The 21159-nt window shown below is 51.6% G+C and overlaps 2 protein-coding genes across 2 annotated transcripts in view; one reads left to right on the forward strand and one right to left on the reverse strand.

Moving 5' to 3' along the window:
- The window catches only part of URB1 (URB1 ribosome biogenesis homolog), a 66193-nt gene extending 61582 nt beyond the window's left edge, over positions 1-4611 (forward strand). Inside the window, exons 36-39 of the mRNA XM_021678083.1 lie at positions 229-426; positions 1605-1846; positions 2266-2865; positions 3812-4611. Coding sequence (XP_021533758.1) covers positions 229-426; positions 1605-1846; positions 2266-2865; positions 3812-3993 — 1222 coding nt within the window. The 3' untranslated portion in view covers positions 3994-4611. The remainder of the gene's footprint in view (positions 1-228; positions 427-1604; positions 1847-2265; positions 2866-3811) is intronic.
- A 1822-nt stretch (positions 4612-6433) lies between these two features.
- Positions 6434-20370, reverse strand: LOC110570084 (melanocortin 2 receptor accessory protein). The gene is made up of 4 exons (XM_021678050.1): positions 20265-20370; positions 8702-8801; positions 6525-6552; positions 6434-6472 (listed from the first exon to the last, which is right to left on the reverse strand). The coding sequence occupies exons 1-4, from the start codon at positions 20368-20370 to the stop codon at positions 6434-6436; spliced, it is 273 nt and encodes a 90-aa protein (XP_021533725.1).
- Between the last annotated feature and the right edge of the window lie 789 nt (positions 20371-21159).

Here is a 21159-nt window from a genome sequence, read left to right on the forward strand (position 1 = left end):
CAGGGGGTCGTCCAGCTAGAAAGGAGAATTGGGGCCCCGCCCTATGCTGAAGCCTCGTTTGTGTGGCAGGCTCCCTGTTTTGACTTGGGTGCTGTGCCTTTGGGGGCTGTGGTGGGGGTGAGCAGATGGAATTGCTGGGAGACAGGCCAGCCTGCCACCCATCCCTGCTCCAGCCGAGGTCACCGAAAGGAGAGGATTTGGCAGTGAGCGTTCTGGACTTGGTTGCAGGTTTCTGGAGACCCAGCTGCTGTCCAACATCATCTCCTTGCTACACACACTGTGGGTGACCAACCTGGGGGACAAAGGAGTGGCGTCGGAGGGCCAGCCTTCCTGCCAGCCAGGGTCCCAGGAGCCTCCGAAGCTGCTCGCCCTGCACTTGGTCAGTGAGTTCCTGTATGTTCTTGTTGCGCTCACGAGGCACCTGAGGTAAGCCCCTGCCCTGCCAGGCATGGCCCCTGGCGTGGGTCACCTGTGGACATCACCTCTCAGTGGTCCCCTCGGTCATGCCTCCACTGGTGGGCTCTGGGCCCAAGGGCTGCTGTCGGTTGTGGGTGATGTCAGAAAACCTGTTTTAGCTGCTTCCTCTTTTCTGCTTCAACTTTAGGAGGCTCCTTTCAAGACCCTGAGAACTTGGCACTCTAGAAACCTAAAATATGTCATAGCAGATCCTTTTTAGCAGACAAACAACTTGCTAGTTTGATTCAAGCACTTAAAGTGATGTTTTTGTAGAAAGAATATCTTTTCCATGACCTTTAAACCTAAGAAAGTCAAGTGTTCCCAAACCTGCCTCTGCCTTCACTAGCCTGCACATACTCACTTATCTGAGGATCTTCTTGAAAATTTCAGTATTTTCATCTGGCTCCTTAGAATAATGCTCCTCAGTTCCTCAGAGAGCTGAATCCTCCTCAGATTCCATTGTCCTAGAGTTCTGACTTGGGAACAGAGGTAATGCTAATTGGAACCAGAAGAATTGATTGCAAATTGTTTATAATCTCAGAGTGAAAACTTTCTTGATAAAGCATTTGGTCTTTCGTTGTTCTGAATTAAATTGTGAAATCAGTGCCGACAGACCAGTTTCTTATTCCAGGGTTGTAGAAAGACATACTGGTGTTTGAGAACTGATTACTGTTTGAAATAATTTTAAAATGGTGTGGAGCAGATAGTAATGAATTTTAAATTCCCTCGAGTGCAGAGTAGATTTCCTGCGGGTACCCATGGTCAGGTTTGGCCGTGGATGGGCCTGAGTCTGAGAGGCCGTGAGGCACAGAGGAGTCGGCCGTCCTATGGCGTTTGGTTAGGTGGCTGGCGCCCAGACCCTCACGCTCTCTCCACCTCGCTCTCCCGGTTAGCCATGGTTTCCAAGAGATTCCTGTGCCTCCAGCGTGGAGGGGAGACTCCGGTCCCACTGTGCCTCCCCTGGAGCGGCTTGCTTTTTCTCTTCTTTGTGCTGGGCTCCGTGCTTCTGTGTCTGCTTTGAGGGGACCCCCGAGTCGTGGGTGGACCACCGGCCCCTCTGGGTCTGTGACATTGCCCAGCCGCCCCGGTCGTGGGCTGCGGGATGAGGAGGCAGCTTTTGCTCAGTCTGTGTCGTTGGCTCCCAACAGGCCGACCTTGGCCTCTGCCCAGCTGACCGGCTTCTTTGAAGCGCTCGACTCCGTGCTCAAGTACCGGGCCTCCGTCATGCAGGCCTTCGAGGACATGAACCGCTTCACCGTGAACGAGACGGTGCTGTCCACCAACGATGTCCTCATCCTCCTGCACAAATGGAGCCTCCTTGAGAGAGACGCTAAGCTCCAGGAGGACCTGAGAGCGGCCATTGAGAGATACCAAGTCAAGGAGCTACAGAGTGGGTGTCAGGAGCCGACTGTCTGGTGTTCCCCAAACTGTGCTCGCTTCCCCCACAGAGCAGCCAGCACTTGCCCTCTCTGAGCACGAGGCTTAGAAACCTGGCACGTCATGCCCCCTCGGGGAGACCTGGCTTTGAGTCCCCCTGCGCCACTGTCAACTGCTCGCTGGGAGGGGCGGCGGGTGGCTCCGCTGTGGTGAGGCTGGGAGGGGTTCATCCCGAGAGCCGCCACGGCTGTCACCGTCCGGTGTGGCACTCTCGCTGGGCTCCAGGCATAGGAGCGTGTCCCGTGGGAGCCGAGCAGGGGGCCGGCACTCGGGACCTCGCCCTCCAACCCCCTCCAGTGCCCGGCTCCCCGGATCTGTGTGGGGAAGAGGGGCCTCCATCTCACTGCCTTCCTCTGTGTGTGTGTGTAACAGAGATGCTCAAGGACAAGAACAAGCCTGTCGTGCCAGCCCGAGCCAGAGGCCCGCGGGCCCGGAGGAGGAGGCCTGGGGAGGCAGAGGAGACGGCTGAGCCCGAGCAGCCCGCGGCCACCTTGGAGACATGCAGGGGCTTCCTGAGGTCCATACTGACCCACTGGGGGCCAGCGCTCCCCGGCCCCGAACAGGCTCAGGAGCCCGCGACCGGGGCCAGCCCTGAGAGCCGTGCGCCGGGCCTCGCGTGCGCCACCGTGTCCCTGGCGGTCAGCTGGGTGCTGCGGTCGGTGGCGGGGCACCCGCCGAGCAGGGCAGAGGCCGCGGGACTTCTTGGCTGGCTGCAGCGCCACATTTTGCCACAGCCAGTGGTGGTGACTGAGCTGCTCCGGGACAGCGCCGTGAGGGGTAGTCTCTTCCGGCTGTACAGCCGGTTCTGCGGCGCCCAGGACCTGGCGGGGCCTGCGCACAGTGTCGCCTGCCTGTTCGGCGCCGTCCTGCTGCAGCTGGTGGCGGCCCAGGGCCCGGCGCCGAGCCCCTGCCACCTGGCGGTCCAGAGCCTCTGCCTCTCGGCTCTGCAGGAGGACGACGAAGCCACGCGAGGTGAGGCTGGTTCTCAGAGGCCGTCGGGTGCTTTGGCCGCAGTGTTCGCATGGGCCAGCCGAAGCGCTGGGGGTCATAGCTTGCCATCGGGCCCCAAGCGTGGCCTTTGCCCAGTGACCACAGTGTGTACTGCGGAGAAAGGTGCCCGCTCGGAACCAGTGCAGGGCGGCGGCTTTCCTACGTTTCCGCCACGACTCACGTGGAGGGTTCTGTCTCAGCGCGTCCGGGTGTGCGCGTGGCCGCAGACGCGTGTATGTGTGCTCTTGCATATACACGCACAGGCACGCACACGTGCACACCGTTTACGTGCTTGGCATCGAGCAGGTGCTTCGCGAAGGCCTAAATGCAGGAAAGAATGAACGGACGAGCAGCAAAGGCGTTAAAAGGCTGTAAGAGAGCAGAGGGAGGCTGTGACCATGTGCGTGTGGCCTCCTCCTTCTGAGAGGGCTATTCCTTTCACCAGCGATGGAAGGGGAGCAGGAAGGGGGATAGGCCAGCAGCCGGAGCAGGTGAACTCCCCTGGGTGGGTGACCTCTTCTCTCATCTGGATGCTGTCAGGGAGTTGAGTCTGGGCCTGGGAAACCCTGTCACCTCACCCATGCCATTGGGGAAATGATGTGAAGTGAACCTGGAACCCCTTCTCAGACCTCAGTTCTGGCCCTCGGCACGGGTGGTCAGAACCAAGAAGAAACTTGGCTTGTAGTAACTTTCCATTCCACACACATTGATCGAATAAAAAGAGAAATTTTAGAATAAAGAAGATTAACCCCAAAGTTAAGCAAAGGCAAAATTAATTTGTCTTGAACACATGCTCACCTCCTTTTGCCACAGTTCACTGGGCACTGAGCAAAGCCTCTGTGTCCCCATGCGTGGGGGGTGGGGGTGACTGGCTTTCCAGCGAAGTAGCTTTGTGTCCTAACGGCCTTGTCGTTCACCTCTTCCTCAGCCACCGCAGCATTCCTGGTGTCTCTGTACATTAAGGACGTCTGGCTGGGGGCTCAGCGGCCGGACACCCTCCTAACCCATGTCCGAATGATCTGTGACGCCGCAGAGGACACGCCAAGTGGTGACGAGGAGGCCATCGTCATCCTCTGTAAGAACATCGCCGCCTCAGTCCCCAACGCCTGACGCCCTGCTATCTGACACCTTGCCATCTGACGCCTTCTGGCCCCAGGTTCTAGAAGTTTGGCTGAGTCAAGGGTTTCCATGCAAGCCTTGTATGATGACGAGTTCTGTCTGTGTCAACTCCGTTTCCTGACGAGCGAAGTTGACCTATTTAATTCACCAGTAGGTACTAAGCTCAAGGGACTGTGTGCACACAGTGTAATCAGAGCTGCAGTGGGCGTGGGGCCTTCCGGGCCGCAAGCAGGCTCAGTGGTCAGGTAGGTAAGCCCCGCCTCCCAGCTTCGTTGCTCTTAGAGAATATACCTCAAGTCGAGGTAACACTTCTGAGCACTTAAGGGATTATGTGCATATTAAAGCTAAAATGTCCAAGAACGTAATACGTCAGATAAAAAGAGTGTGAAGAGAGATGTTTCAACTTTTCTTTCCATGAGAAGTCTTACAAAGCTTTGTATAACTTTTTGAGTGAATGAGCTCCTGCCGGTGTTAATTATTTTACTATGTAAATTCTTACAGTATAAAATTGATTTGGTCTCTGCTTTGGAAAGAAAGCCTGTATTTTTTTTTTAATTGTTTCAAAGGGGGGGATTTGGGATTTTATAACTTGTTAATAAATGTCTATTTTTGTTAGGCTTTTGCGTTTTGCTTAATTGGTATTAACAGACCATTTCATTTCACAGAAACCTGCATTTTAGAAGTCAAGATTTGACTTTTAAGGTTCCCACGTTAATTGGTGCAGCAGCTGACAAACCTCAGGAGAATTCTGGCGTGTGCACTTAGTGCACTCAGAACTCTGCGTGTGCCCACATCCCTCCCGCACAGCGTGGCCCCCTCGGGTGCGGGGGAGGGGGGGCGCTTGGCCACGGTCACAGGACTGCACAGCAGTCTTCCCTGTCCGTCGGCCCCAGCTTAAACGTTGACACTTCTCTGTTCCTGCAGTGTGCCTTAGACTCGGTTCTGGTGGTTTTTCATGATTTAGGATTTTTAACCAGGATAAGAGTAATGCCTGTCTGCCTCCAGTCCCCTTAGCGCATACGGGCTCATTGTTTAGAAAGCAGGGAGTGGCTGCCTCCCTCCCCCCTCCCCCCCACCCCCACCCCAAACAACTGCAATAGTGTTTTTTGAGACCATTCCTAAATCAGAATCCTGCATTTAGATTCAAGTAGGAGAGTCCACGTGTTCTTTTTCGCCCCTTTTCCGTGTCTCTTGAGCTCATTGGTCTCCCCTCCCTCGTCTCCCTTTCTAACCCACCGCCCCCGAGTCAGGTGAGGCCGAGCCTGCCCCCATCTGGGGGATTTGTCAGTCCACCGCGCTGGCGTGGGTTCTGTGGGCTTTGTACTTTGGTGCTATCTCCAGTGTACTTCGGAGGGCTCGGACCAGAGGGCCTGTAACGTCACCTACATGGGACCCATCCTACCAGCTCAAAGATGTGCTGAGACAGCATTCCAGTGCAGACCTTCTCCCCTTGGGCTCTGTCTTTTAAAGGATTTGGGGAGGTCAGGAGTGTGACTTGGGTCCCTTGACCACAGTCAGTGATGCTGGCAGGGCCTGCACGTCCCTGCCGTGGTAACAGTGGGCGACAGTGGGGGATGGGTAGGAACTTCAAAGGCCTTCCCTGGGTGTGTCCTAAAGAAAGTTCCGATCCGCATAGAACTCAGGGTTGATAAATATTACAGCAGTATGGGGTGCCTGGGTGGCTGAGTGGGTGAAGCATCAGACTTGGTTTCGGTCCTGGGATGGAGTTCCGCAGTGGGGCTCCCCGCTCAGCAGGGGGTCTGCTTGTCTCCCCCTCTCTGCCCCTCCCCCCACGCATGCACTCTCTCTCTCAAATAAATAAATCTTTTAAAAAAAACTATATTACGGCAGTAATAGTTGAAGCTAAAAAGTGGCCCAGTAAAGATTAGCAAGCAAATATTTTTTTTAAATTAATTCACATACGTTTTATTTTCTACCCTTCCCAAAGTGAACATAAGAAGGAAGTATGCAGGTAAAATGCACTGGAAATCAGCACTATCTGGGGCTACTTCCCTGTGCTGGCGGGGACTGCGAGCCCTGGATAATGTGTACTTGTGCCCCCTCGTAGAGTACATCTTGGCCTACTTGCACTTCCTGCTGCACAGGAGCAGGCTTTCCGAAGGCGCCTGTGTGTCCAGGTTAGTTTGAGTTCACCAATTTGCTGGGGTCAGTTCTACAGTTGAGAGGTTCTGTCTCCAGGGGGCGGCTCGTCCCGCTTGTTCCTGATGTCAGCTGATGCTGTGGGGGGTCCCCATGGACAGCCAGTTCCCGGAGGAGAGCAGGGTGGGCCTGGGGGGCAGGGTGGGGCAAGGTTGGGGGGCTCGTGGCCACCGCTGCTGCTCAGGGCTGCATGCTCTGCTGCCTGGCTCTTTGCCCGAGCTCAGTGGAGCCTGTGGGGTGCCTCCGGAAGCAGAGGGGGAGGTGGGGGCTCTTACTCCAGGGGCATGTTGGGCGGTGCTGGGCGTTGTTCCTGTGGACAGAGCAGAGGGGAGGCAGGCGTCAAAGCTGGCGCAAGAACTTACTGGATGCTTTCCTGTTGCACCGTCCTGCCTGCCCAGAACCCACAGAGAAGGCATCATGGGGCAAGAGCACCTCAACAGCCCAGCTCACAAAGGTCACCACTGTGGAGAAAGGGAAGATACTAAGCAGTGCTTGATGGTGACCTTGACCCTCGGTCATTCCCTCTGAGGTCACTTCTCCCTCATTGTCCACTTATGATGGGGAGCAGGCAAGTGGACCTTCCATCCAGCTACCGGAGTAGATAGCTCATGTATCTGTGCCTCCAGCCAAACTTGTGTCTTAGCTAGAAACCCGTCCTCTCTGGACGCCTCTCCTGAACGTGAGGTGTGGGGGCGGTGGGCACAACCGCCTGGCATGAGCCGGCCCACCACGTCCCACCTGCCTTCCGATTCATCAATGAAATGGGACCATCATCTGCTCTTAGCTATCATCAGGATAACATGAGGCGATGCCTTGGTAGATACTCAGCTAGAGAACTAGTTTCAACTAGTTCTAATTCTAACATGAATGAAGAGGGTCAGGAAGGGAGCCTGGTAGAGCAGAGCCCTCCTTTCAGATGTTGCTAGCATAATATTTTTAAGCATAGAAAGAGCAACTCCTCAGGGAGCCACTCAGCATCTCCTTCCCAAATCTTACAGTAAGATCCATTTGGCTCCCCTGAGCATCCCATGCCCGTTAAAATGTCTGGAGAGTGCTTTCTTTGGTGTCAGGGCAAACAGCATCATCCATTTGCCCCGTAAAATTGTAGCCCTGAAAGACATGCAAGATTCCTCAGCTATGGCCTCCTGTGAGCCCTCTGGACCGGGGAGCTTTCCACTGGGGAGGGTACTGACCATTCTTGCAAACTGTCCCTATCACAGGGCTGCCTACAAGTCCCCTCAGAAGAGTGCGTTCATTTACCGCCCCCCCCCCCCACCCAGGTGCCTCTTGGGATATAAATCTGCTTAAATTCAGTGTGAGTTCTTAAAACTAGACAAAAAGAATGGATTTCTTCATTGCTCAAAAGCTGGCCCCTGCCTCCCCGTGTGACCAAAGGGAACCAGAAGTGACTTGTGAGCCACTCTGGGCAGGGCAGGGTGGAGGCAGGGAGACAGAGCCCCCTTGAGGTAGATCTGGACGTGTGCAGATGTGCAGGTCTGCCCTGAACCAGCATAGGGACCCCACCAGGTGGGGGGGGGGGGCGCCCTCTCTTCTCTGCCCTCCCTCCCCTCCCTCTCCCAGAACAGCTCTGCTTGACTCTCTGTTGCCAGCTTCCTATGCTGACTCGTGGTTTCCACTCCCCCAGACTGCTTGGTCACTGATGGCCTCCAGCCCGTCTTGCTCCTGGACCACTCAGCGCTCCCTGGGCCCAGCTCTTCTGTCAGGCCATGCATTTCAAGGGGCTTTGGGCAGGCCCTCTTGGGTCAGTTGCCCACCCCTGGTCCCATCAGCTGAGACAGAGAGAGAGGTAGTCTAGGGTCCCCAGCTAGAACATTCATTAGGACAGCAGTAGCTGTTGGGGGGCAGATTAAGCTAGAAGGGGAGATTGGATATGGTGGGCCAATTGTCTAGCACAGGAGACCTAACCTATAATGAGCTAGGTTAATTACTAGCTAATTACTGCTTGGAGCTCCTGGATTTTACCTCCAGTTTAGCTACTAAGGCACACAGTAGGTATTCAGTAACAGATGGTGGTCATAGATGCCTACGTTTGGGTCCCCTTTTCCTGGTGAGTCGTTTGGCAAGACCTAACTGCCATGGGGGGTCATTTTGGCTTTATTTTCTTTAAAAGCTTAATTGAGATATATTTTATATACAGTAAAGTTTGGCCGTTTAAAATGGAAAATCCAAAGATCTCCAGTATACTCACAAAACTGTGCAGTGATCCACACAATCTGCTTTAGAATATTTTTGGCATCCGAACAAGCAGCCCCAGCCCCATTAGCAAGCACTAATCTGCTTTCCGTCTCTATAGAGTTTTATTTATTCTAGATGTTTCATATCCATGGAATCCTCCAACACGGGGGCCTTTTGTGTCTAGCTTCTTTCACTTGGCACAGTGTCTTGGAAGTGCATCCGTGTTGGAGCGGGAATCGGGGATCCATTCCTTTTTGTGACCGAGTAATATTCCACGGCGTGGCCTGCAGTCACTGGCTAGTTAGCCCCGGGACTTACCTGCGTCGGCACCCTCTGTACTCACCTCGCCTGTGAGGAGCCTGACCAGGACATGTAGAGCAGGATGAGGAAGAGAAGCATGACGAAGAATGCCAGGCTCGCCCAGAAGGTGATGACAATCAAATCTGTGGGGGGGGAGGGTGCATCTCAACATCAGCGTGACGCCACCGGAGCCCGCAGCCAGGGGAAACAGGGCCCTGAGGAGAGGCGTTTCTCCCCTCTTCCAGCCTCTCAGCCGTGACCAGTGGGAAGACTTTTCCACGAACAGTAACCTTGGGAAGGACCAGGGCAGCAGGGAAGTGACTTTTTCCCTGAGCAACGGACGGCAGGGTTGCTGAGGGAAAACCAGTCCATGAAATTGGGTGGCACCCCATGGATGTGCTTTTTCGGCCCCTGGTGCTCCCCTCCTTCTCCTTCTCCACAGAGGGAGAAGAAAGGGCTGTGGGCAGCTCATGTGACAGCCAACCTCCCCTCCCCTGTGAGGGCAGCAGGGGCCTGGGGGCCCTGCTCCATCAGGGGCAGCCTCAGAGACCCCAAGACTCAGAGATTTTAGGAGGAGGTGAGTTCGACTAGGGGGCTGGAACCCTCCTGTGGTGGGCAAGGCAGACTTTTTTAACCGAACCCTCACTGCCCCCTTTCTTTCAGGGGCACGCGCCCAGCTGGGGGGGCAATGACAGGAGGGAAGATCCCCTGTGCAGCTGGCCCTGGGCCTAGATTTGTGGCCAGAGGCGGAAGGGGCAGGGAAACTGGGAATCATACTTCGCCTTTTGGGGGCTCTGGGTAGAACCTGGCAGGCCAGGAGGTGCTGTTCTCCGGGGCTCCAGATCAGGAACATTCTGCAAGTTGCTAGGCGCTGTTGCAATACGGTAGTGTTTCTTGGTGGTGGATGATGGCTATGGGCACAGCTTACCGGGCTCATAATTAGTGTGTGCGAGTATCTTACCCCAGACACACTCCTGCCCCCGGGCCCAGATGCCCCCAGCTGGACCTGCTAGACACCTACACGTGTGAGCAAAGGAGGCTACTGCAGGGTGATCACTCCACAGGAATTTATTAAGCACCCACTCAAGTCAGGCGCTGCCAGGGGCTGTGAAGGATTCAGAGGGGACCGCAGTAGCACAGCAAAATGGCCGCCCCCTCTCTCCTGCATGCTCCTCCCCTACATCCTCCTCTGAGCTCCTGCCCAGCCTTGTGCTGTGCTCTGTTAAACAAAAAGATGTTTAGGAATGCATAAGCACATGAGGAAACGAACAGAAAGACAGAATGAATGGGGTGTTAGTGATTTGTGTGTCATCTACACAGAGCCAGGAAGTGAAGGCGCTGGGGGTAAATAATGACACTTGAGTAAAGGGTGTCACCTCTACTCTCCATGACCCAAGACAGGTAGAGAGAGAAACCAAAGGCTCGTTAAGAGTTCATCTTAGACCTTGACAGCATCAAAAACAGTTATAGGAAGAGATGCAGTACTCGCTGAAGGAATCAGAGCCCCCACTACCTTGTAATGAAGCATCAGCAACTTAGCCTCCACGATCCAGAAAGACAAGGACAACAAAGACCCCCAGGCTGGCTCCCACATCCTCTCTCCTCTCTGTCCCTGAGCTGAGAAACGGACGGTGGTGCCCCAGAACACTGACCGGTTTTAGGGGATGTATGGGCTCCCGGGAAATAGGGAGTGAGGTTGTTACTGTCTGTCCGAAACTGAAGGACTTTTGAAAGGAGGCTCTGGAGTTCTCAGCATTCCCTGACTGCTCACCGCACATTATTCTAGAACACGTGCTTCGGTTCCACCAGCTGGTCACAATTTATTTTATAACCCTCGAAGTGGGACAGTATAAATGCTTTCAGAAGGTTTGGTTTTATTCTGGAAGGATGTTTTGGATTTAGGCAACCACCACTGCTCTATCTCCTTCATAAAAATCATACAGGGTGGGGCGCCTGGGTGCCTCAGTCGGTTGAGCAGCTGCCTTCGGCTCAGGTCATGATCCCAGGGTCCCCGGGATCGAGCCCCGCATCGGGCTCCCTGCTCGGCGGGGAGACTGCCTCTCCCTCTCCCTCTGCCTGCCTCTCTGCCTACCTGTTCTCTCTATCTCTCTGTCAAAATTAAAAAAAAAAAAAAACATTCAGGGTTTGAGATCTTCAGCACCTAGAGAAGTTCCGTCAGGGCCTCTAAGAAAACAGCTTCAGAAGTTCAGCAGCTGAGACACAACCCCCCCCTTCTCCTGGGCTCACACGCGTCTGCTTAGCCCTTGGTCAACTATCCCCACATACTGAGCAGGAAATGAAGCAACACCTTCCACAGAACACAGTGTCTTCAGAGAAGTGAAATTTGAATTGTTTTCAGATCAAGAAGGCGATCAGTAGCCACTGGCCATTTCCTGTACTAAATTCTCTTTCCTTGTGTTCTGCTGAAAAAGATGGCCAAAAAAAAAAAAAATAGGGTTCTTTTTCCTCTTCCTACTGAAGATTCAGTCTAAGTGCTTGGAGAGAACATTTCATTCCAGGGCAAGTGATGTCATCCACCAGGGCTGGAAATGTTTAAACATCCCTGAGGAGCACCAGGTTGGCTTGACAAGGAAACTGGTCCAGCCATGGAAAACTTTCCTCCCCTCACCCGTCCTCTTCCCCTCCCTTCCCCTCCCCTCCCCGCTCCTCATTTACTTCCTTTTTCTCCTCTCCCCTCTTCCCTCCCTCCCTCCTTCCTTCCTTTCCGAGTCCACACTGTGGGAGTTAGGCATCCACGATCGACTGACAAGAAGAGGCTCGAATGGCAATGGTGGGGCTTCACACTGGGGGATTCCTCATCCTACCCTGGAGCTGAGAAAGTAACCAGACCCAGATACTCCCTACTCATAGCAGGCACCTCGGTTTTGTTCAGTTTTGTGAACTGCTAAACCTCCGTTTTAGCCTTCCTCCAAATGCTACTAACGTTTGGGTCCCCGAGTCCTGATAGGAGATTAACTCCAAGATTTTTCCCTTCCTGGGGAACAACAACCGGGTTAAGGGCCTATGCGCTGCAGGTGGGTGGTGTTGGATTCAAGTTCTGACTTGGCCATTTTCTAGCCATGGGATCTCAGGCAATCTGAGATTTTTACACCTTAAATGGGGATGATGGTGTGTGTTAGATAGACTGTTAGGTGGATTAAATAAAATAATATGTATCTATAATGCACATGGCACAGTTCCTGTTTAATGGTTGTGAAATGATATATAAAAAGAACTGAAATTATTTTTTCTGTTCAGAGGGTATTGGGCAAGTGATATCACTGTGTCCTTCAAGCTCCACTGAAATGTGAATTATGAGTAAAGGTAACTGCAGTATAGACTGCTAGCTGTGAATCCTCATGTTTGCTTACAGGTGCTTTCATAGTAATAGAAGCCCTGCCTTTTGCTGCCTGGGACAAAGACTACATTTCCCAGACTCCCTTTCAGCTAGATATGGTCATGTGACAAGGTTCTGGCCAATGAGATGTGAGTGGGGCTGTTACAGGACAGCTACTGGAAGGCCTCCTGCAGAGACTGCTAGATTTCTAATAACCTTGTATCCCTTCGTAATCCCCTATTACATTTTGCTGGTGAGAACGTGGATGTGATGGCCAGAGCACAGCTTGGAGTGTGAGGATGAGGGACATGTTCGGGGGACGGCAGAGCAAGGAGCTGGAAGGAAGCCGGCTTCTGAGGAGTTCATGGGGCCGACCCAGCACCTGGTCCTGCAGACTTTCATGTGAGAGAGAAACCAACTTCTCTTGAGCCTGGTACTCTGTTAATTGTAACCAATCTTCTTCATTTGAACCAGTAAAAAGAGCTGACTTTTTAAATGAGCGTACCAAAACTTACAAATCCAAATGAATGCTGACTTTCACAATGATCATCCTCTATCATAGAGGCATATAAATTTTCCTAAAATACATATCTTAATTAAACATTTATAAACATTTACCAAAGATTCATAAATGTTTATAAATTATTCTTTGGGAATTATCATCAAGGACACACACACACACACACACACCTTTTGCTACTTTGTAAAATCATATTTTATTTTCGACACCCAGGCAGTACCAATCAGCTCAATCATCCCTTCCATTCACCTGATTGGTTTATGGGTGATTCTAACTATTTCCCCAAAGCAAATCCACCCTCGAAAGAGATACATAGTTTATCACTGTAGATGTCCCATAGAACATGCTGTCACTACCAAAGTCAGTTCCAAAAGAGGAGCCCCAAGCAGTTTTTGAGCAGTAACGGAATCATTCGCGAATGGAATCATTCGCGTGTAGCACCTCTAGGTGGGGCTACCTCGATGGGAAATTCGTTCCGAGGTAAACAGTCTCATATCTTGTTTAAAAAAAAAAAAAAATCACTTTCACCGCTTATATCCTATCCATAGGGCTGACCGTTGGCTGAAGAGTTACAAGTCTCGGTTAAAGTTGTAATATAAAATTGGTTGCTCTGATGTGAGAAAAGAGTTACATGTAGGTCTTTTGCTCGGTCTTTTTTTTTTTTTTTTTTAAGATTTTATTTGACAGACACAGTGAGAGAGGGAACACAAGCAGGGGGAGTGGGAGAGGGGAGAAGCAGGATTCCTGCGGAGCAAGGAGCCTGATGCGGGGCTCGATCCCAGGACCCTGGGACCATGACCTGAGCCGAAGGCAGACGCTTAACGACTGAGCCACCCAGGTGCTCCCTTTTGCTCGGTCTTTTCGCTGAGTTCTCTGCCTTGTGTTCAGAAGAGATGGGTTAGTGGCATGTTTCTGTTCTTCCTCTCCCAGCTGTGGGAGCAGCAGGTGAACAGACCGCCTTATTATTGAAGCTGCCAGAGCCGGCACATCAGTGGAAGTCGATACAGGCTATGACAGATTTTTCCTAAGCCATAATTAAAGGAAGAAGACATACCGACCGGAGAAGTAAATAATAGCGCATGAAAGCCAGACACTACCCAAAGGAAATCAATCCATCTTGCTCCTTCCTGCAAGGGAGCATCAGAGCTGTATCTGGAATGTATACATATAATTCATTCAGGCAGAGCCTCAAGAAACAGATTTGCCTTTTCCCCCTTTTTGACAGTGTTGGGGAGATTCTTAACCTTTCCCCGAAACAGAAATCATATCTGAAAATCACAAGGGTAAAAATCCTTGTGAAGTCCCTGTAACAAAATCACACCAGATTTCAAGCCAACCCTGGGAAAGAGCAACCCAGAGCCTTCGAGTCAGCACTGAATGCTCCATAAAATATGTATATCAATCCCTGGATGTTTCCAACGATCTGCCCATCCATGACGGAATAAATTCCAGTGTATGGGCATGAACACAAAAATCTTAAAATCCTCCCTGCTTGTTAGGTGAATGCATGAGCCGAGGTATTTTTCCTTCTGTTTCCCTCCTTCTCTACTTGGCACAGGAGTTGAACCCAGCCTGGTCTTCCACATTTCAACCAGCCACCCCAGGTGACCTTCCAGAAGCTTTGCCTTTGTCTCACCTTAAAGCATCCCTGGCTCATGGCTCCATCCCCAGCCTCTTTCTGCCTTTGATGTGTAACTCTGCACGGAACTGGGAGGTGAATCTCTCTGGTCTGTTCGACTGGGTCAGAGATCCAACCCAGAGGAACTGGCGAGGAGAGAAAGGTACATTTGTCAGCAGAGAAGCTCACCTGCTTTCTGCAGTGTGACTCTGTCCCTCCTCACCTGGACTCATGCTTACCTTACCCGACCTTCAAAGCCAAGTAACAGAGCATCCCTGAGACCGCCTGACCCTGCCTTTTGCCAACCATTACAGAAAACAAAAGTGACCCGCTGGTAACAGTAGCACAGAGTGTGCATGGTGGAGATTTCTGTTTTTGCATTTTGGGGGGGTTTGTTGTTTGTTCTTTAAAGATTTTATTTATTTACTTGACAGAGAGTGAGAGACAGAGAGAGCACAGAGGCAGAGGGAGAAGCAGACTCACTGCTGAGCAGGGAGCCTGACATGGGGCTCGATCCCAGGACCCTGAGATCATGACCTGAGCCCAAGAACCTGAGATGACAGGAGCTGAAGGCAGACGCTTAACTGACTGAGCCACCCAGGCGCCCCCGTTTGTTTTTTAGTAAACTTCTTTGAATTCAAATACCATGGACAAAAGTAGGCAAGATATCTTTACTTGACACACAACATAAGTTTTTTTCTCCCAAGTCCACTGCTTGTACCAGCAAAATCCAGGAATCATTCTAGATGTTCAAAAATAGAAATTTCTAGAACACCATGCAGTTGTTTACAAAATTTTTGTGAAAGAATATTTAACAACACAAGAAAACAAAATATTGTCAAGTCAGTAAGAGCAAAGTACAAAACAGCACTTACAGGTCCGGCTTCCTGCTCAGCGGGGAGCTGTTTCTCCCTCTCTCTCTCTTTCTCTCTCCTTCTGCCCCTCCCCCTGGGCTCATTTTCTCTGTCTCTCTCAAATAAATAAAATCTTAAAAAATATATATATATATATACAGCCATCTCCTATTTGAAATATCCCAGATGCTATTTGAAATCTCTAGGGGAGACAGGATGATCACAGTGGGCTCTGTAGAAAGGCAATGCTATGGATTGAGTATGTTCCCTCACCTCCCAATGCAGAAGCCCTAATCTCCAGACTGATGGTATTTGGAAGTGGGGACTTTGAGAAGTAATTAGGTTTAGAAGCAATCACGAGGGTGGGGCCCCACGATGGGATTAGTGTCTTTATGAGAAAAGGAAGAAACTCCCTCTCCCTCTACCCCCCCCCCCCCCCCCCGCATCTCCCCCCAGGCCCTCCCCCCCCCCCCCCCCCCCCTCCCCCCCCACCTCCCGCTGCGTCTCCCCGCAGGCTCTCTCCACTCACAGACCAGGAAGAAAGGCCCTGTGAGCCCACAGTAAGAAAGTGGCTGTCTACAAGGCAGGAAGCAAGTCCTCATCAGACAGCAAATCTCCTGCCACCTTGATCTTGGACTTCCAGCCTCCAGAACAGTGAGAAATGAATGTCCGTTGTTTAAGCTCCCAGTCTATAATATTTTGTGACAGCAGCCTGAGTAGACTAAGATACGTGTTGACTTACTTAAAGTCTGGTTTTGGGAGGCTTCCCTCCAAGGGATTTTCTTTAGAGATGGTAGATAGTCCCCCATGCCCTCACCCTGTATGAGAGGGTAGTTGGCGCCCTGCCCTCCACTCGAGTGGCAAAGGGGCCACTCCAGGGCACTCTGCACGTGTCCTTTGCAGTTAGTGGGACACAGCAGACTGGAGTCTGATGTGTGCTCGAGAAAATCTTGATAGCGAGAGACTGGGCAATCAGCAGCCGAGTAGAAGGAGCATCCCCTCTGGTAGAGGACCTCACAAAGCTCCCCCCGGGAGAGAAGGAGCCAGCTTGACATGCTGCCCCCAGGGAAGAGGACACCCCCGCCTAGACCAGTGCCAGTCAAGCCGGGGGGCAGGGCAGCCAGTGAAGAGGCCAGTACAAGAGTTTAGCAGAGAAGTAACGGCCGCTACAGAGCAAAGTCGCTTTCCCACACACAGGTCACAGGGGCGGGTGACCCCGTCCCAGGGAACCCACGGAGGAGCCCCGCTAACCGGTGCTGATGTGAGGAGTGGGGGGAGATCAACAGGAGCAGAGTTCTGGCGTCAAGTAGCAGGCCTCCTGGTAGCGGACATTGCTGGGGCACATGGACTGTGTCTTCACCCTCCGTGGCCATCCGAGCAGGTGTCTGCTGCCGAGCCCGGCCGGCCTCCAGATCAGAGTCTGAGCTGCCTCGCTGACAAACCCCCGGTCCTCCCTGACCCTCTCCGCATTCCATCCCTCCTGCTCCCGTGAGGAGGTGTCCCAGACCAGGATGGTGCAGGTGGCCCGGGAGAAAGGAGCCGGCAGAGCAAAGAAGGAAGGAGCACCCCTGTCCTGAGCCAGGGAAAGAGCAAGTTCTCCCTTTGAGTGAAGTTGGAAGGTGGTTTGTTTTTATTTTATTTTTTTTAAGATTTTATTTATTTATTTGAGAGACAGAGCACAAGCAGTGTGAGGGGCAGAGGGAGAAGCAGGCTCCCCGCAGAGCAGGGAGCCTGATGTGGGACTCCATTCCAGGATGCTGGGATCATGACCTGAACCGAAGGCAGACGCTTAACCAACTGAGCCACCCAGGTGCCCTGAAGGTGGTTTGTTTTTAAACATTTTTGAAATTTATCTCATAGGATTAGACATTTGCTTTGCTAACAAGACTGACTGGTAGACACTTTTTTAAAAATGTAAGCGGGAGCATGAGTCCTGCTCCAGATCTTACCCAGGGGCAGGGAAAGAGCCAGCACTGCCAAGTAGGTTTGCAGGAGAGACCAGAGAAAAATTAAAGCCACTTTTCCCCTGCACTCCATGAACTTGCTCTTTCAAAGTAGCAGTGCCAGGCATTTCTGCAGATGCAGAAGCAGAAGCAGAAGGACTGGAGGGGACATCATGGCAGCCTAGGCCCCGTCCAGGAGGTAGAAATCACACAGAAGGACAAGCAGGAAGCCTAGTATGAAAAATTATTCGGGTTAAAAGAGCATCTATAAGATATAAGGAAACTCTACGAGGTGCCCTGGGGCTGAGGGAGGGGACCCAGGCGAGGTCATTTGTTCAGGCTGCACTATGGTCAGAACATTTGTGTTCCCTTAAATTCATCTGTCCAATCCTAATGCCCAGTGGGATGGTATCGGGCAGTGGGGCCTCTGGGAGCTGCTTAAGTCATCGGGTGGAGCACCCTGTGAATGAGATTCGTGCCTTTATAAGAGAGGCTGCACAGAGATGCCCTCACCACTTCCCCCCATGAGGACCCAGCAAGAAGATACCAGCTGCGAAGCAGGAGAAGGTCCCTCACCCAGACGTCACCACGCTGGTGCCTTCATGTTAGACTCCCCAGCCTGCAGAACTGTGAGAAATACATCTTTGTTGTTTCTAAGCCACCCGGTCTATGGTATTTTGTTATATTAGCCTGAACAGACGAAGACCGTGGCTTAAAGAGCAGAAATTTATTTTCTCACAATTCTGGAGCCTGGAAGTCCAAGATCAAGGTGTCCACAGGGTTGGTTCTTCTGAGGCCTCGCTCCTTGGCTTGTACATGGCTGTCCTCTGTCTGTGTCCTCATGTGGTCTTCCCTCTGCATGTGTCTGTGTCCTAATCTCCTCCTCTAAGGACACTGGTCATATTGGATTAGGACTCACCCTTATGACTGCCACAGAATGCCCAGGGGCCTTGGGTTCCAGGTTGAGATGGCTGCCACATGAAGCCACAAGATCTCAGAGGGACTGTGTTCTGGGCCAGTGACAGTGACAGGCTGACTGCCCCACATGTCCTCACAGGCCCCCTGCCGACCCCCAACCCCAGCCCAGCCCTCCTACAGACTCTCTCCCCTCCCCGCCCCCCACGGCCCTGTCCAGAGAAAGCTTAACTCCCGGTTCACTTTAAAGGAATACCATCGTTTATCACAGAGCGTATTTTGAAGGCAACAAATTGATAACTGACACAGATATCCATCATGAAAATTAACGGTGTGTGCAAGAGCTACCTACTTCACACTCATTTATTTATTCATCCCGCAGAGGCTGTGCCAGGCATTATTCAGGAGCTGGGGATAGAGAGAGCAAGACAGAGGAAGGTTCCTGCTCTGATCGTTCATCCTGTCTGGTGAGAATCTGCCCACTAAACATGTCTAGTGTCCTGGAAAGAGTCCTCAGGGATCAGAGCCTGGAACTGAAGTCCCAGCTCGGCAAATATTTTGCTGGGTGACCTGGGGAAAGTCACTTGGCTTTTCTGGGCCCTGCCGCCCCCCCACTTTTATTCCCACAGCTGTAACACCAAAGTACCCTCATTTATTTCTGCTGGCCCCTCCTTCCTGGATTGTCAACTCCCCAGGGTAGAGATCGTTGCAACTGTATGTTTCCAGGCCCAGCATGTGGCTGTTTCCTGCCTCTGTGTCACCCGCCACCCACCCAAACCTCAAATTTATATATTCGCCAGAGTGGTACTCTTAGCAAGCAAATCAGACCTTGTCTCTTTTCTGTTTACAATTTAAAATGACTCCCTGCAGCTCCCATGAATCCCCTGAGGCTGACCTGCAAGAGTCTGGCCCCCACATCAATCTTCCCAAAAACACCCTCCATGTCACGCTTCCCAGAAGCACCTCCTGCCTAAGCAGAGGGTAACTGGTCCCCCCGCCCCGGGGCCGGCCCTCTGTGGATCAGGCAGTCCCTTTGGGTCTTCTGACTCAGCGTAGCCCATCTTCCCTGTGAAGCCTTCCTTACGTCTTCCCTCTCTGTGCTCTGCCAGCGACTTGTACAAATCGTCAGCATAACACTGTGAATCACATAACAGCTTACTAAGGATCTGTATCTGCCCCCTTACTGGAAATGGGGAAAGTCGAATGTAGACTGAGTGTTAGATGACGCTGAGACATCATTATTGAAATGTTTAGATACAGTGTCATGTTCTTACTTGTTACTATTTTCCCAGGTTTGGTGGGGGGATGTTGTGATAACCTGCTTGGAAATACAGCATCATCAGAAAATAGACGATAATGGTCATAAAATAAAATCATTCTTGAGAAAAATCAGGGACAGGGATTGAGTCTTTTGGCATTTGTGCCTCCATCTGCTAGTGCAACACCTGGCCTATCACGGATAGTTACAAAATTTTGATTGTTGCATTAATCACGAGCAAAAGCAAGAAGGGAGGACAGGTATGGTGTGTTTGTGGTATGGTGTGGAAGTGGGGCTTGTTGAGATGGATGAAAACATGGATGGGTACCTGGGCTTCTGGAAGTTGTAAGGGAAACTGGAAACAGGAACCCCTCCTAACAAGACATTTTAGATGACTTCCTCCAAGGGAAATGGATTTCAGCGTTGAGCTGGTGTGTGTCCAGGTTCTCTGGCTTTTCATACAAAAAGCATCCTGTTCCTTCTAGTGACTGCACTTATTTTTTGTCAGATTTTGTGATTGTAGGGCATGAAATACCCAAGGAGCCCGAGATATGGGGCTAGCAGACGATGGGTCCCCAGTACTGGGACTTAATTTTTGTTTTGTTTTGTTTTTCATAATCATTTCCTCAGCTAACTTGTTATCTTGACTGAGTAGCTGGAATAATCAGAGAAGATTGTCCACAAAGCACCAACTTACCCAAGAGAGAAAGACTGAGAGAGAGATGAGCAAAAGGATCTTGGTTTGTTCTGGTGGTCCTTCCTAAGACCATGGAGATTAAAATCGGTTGTTATTTTCATAGAGATTAGTAAGTCATTTATCTTAGGGGTGGACACAATAACCTCTCCCAAATCTGCATAGAGCAAGAGAGAATGTGAAATCGACAATTTGAAGAAACTCACCTAGCTTCTTGGAACCCCAGACAAATCAAACTCTATCGAGGAAATCTATCTTAAAAGCATATTCTGCTCCCAAAGTGTCTGAGTTTCTTTGGAGGTTAGTTTCAAGCCTATTACAAAGATAACAGATACCATTTTACTCCTCTTCGCTTCTATCTCTGTGGGCTCATCTTTGACATCTGTTGGAGTTGGAGGTGAATGGAGACAGTCTTTTGGGCCAACCCCCAGCCTCTGCCTGGCCGGCTTCCCCAGATCAGAACTCACATTTGTTGGCTTTCAGCTTCCTCTCATCCACGGGAATGAGGTCCAAGTAGTCCAGGTAGTATTCGTAGCTGTTGTACGGGATGGAGACGTTGGTCCGGTTGGCCATGTCTTTGGCGCTGGGCGGGGAGGCGCATCCGGAGCTGGTCAGAGCCCTTGGAGGGACTGGCCAACTGATTTCTGTAAAGTCATCCAAGTGTGTCTGTGGGTCTCCGGGCTCAAGGCCTGCCCACTTATCGGAGCTGTTTGGCTGGGAGAAAGGCCAGGGGGCTGTGCTTGACATCTCTGCCCCCACGTAGAACTTTCCACCCCGCCCCTCCTTGATAAAAGTCCAAAACAAACAGAGCTGCAAGGCGGGAGCCCGGGGTTTCCAGCAAAGCTCGAGAATGCCCCCCCATGTAAGAAGGGGAAAACGGGTACCTGGGCCCCTTGAAAGACAAGATGCCAAATAGGGCTTAGGAAAGACACTCGCTCTCTGCTTTACTACTTAAAAAAATTAATAAAACCAAAATGAAAGGCTGGAGGTGCCCTTGACTTACATTAAGGCGATTCTTGGTGCTATTGAGCAACCAGCGAATCACTGACTTAGATTTAATATTTGAGGGCAGAAATTGAGTGATGTCAGCCCTGAACTTGTAGCCTCTCTCATGTACGCGTCGCCAATTAATTAAACCGAAAGAACCCTCTTGTCCCAACTGAGAACACCTCCCAGCTTTTATCTAAAGCCCCCAAGAACGAACCAGTCAGCTGCATTTATTCCTACAGAAGAGGCTGTTTGCCCGGGCCAGAATCCCACATGGATCCGGCTCTTGGGCAATAAGGACCTGAGGGTTCACCCAGCCCTTGGCTGATGACACGTGTGACGAGGATTCTTCGAGGTTTCTGTAGGGAGTGACTG

This window comes from Neomonachus schauinslandi, chromosome 1, assembly GCF_002201575.2.
Source record: "Neomonachus schauinslandi chromosome 1, ASM220157v2, whole genome shotgun sequence".
In the NCBI taxonomy this organism is placed as follows: Eukaryota; Metazoa; Chordata; class Mammalia; order Carnivora; family Phocidae; genus Neomonachus; species Neomonachus schauinslandi.

What these genes read in the sequence shown, in the direction of transcription:
- LOC110570084 (XM_021678050.1), bottom strand. Translation starts at nt 20,370, where the DNA reads ATGGCCAACCGGACCAACGTCTCCATCCCGTACAACAGCTACGAATAC. An exon ending in GAAGCTGAAAGCCAACAAAT is followed by an intron (nt 8,802 to 20,264) that starts GTGAGTTCTGAT and finishes CCCCCCCCACAG; the next exon opens with ATTTGATTGTCATCACCTTC. An exon ending in GTGCAACAGGAAAGCATCCA is followed by an intron (nt 6,473 to 6,524) that starts GTAAGTTCTTGC and finishes CTCTGTCCACAG; the next exon opens with GAACAACGCCCAGCACCGCC.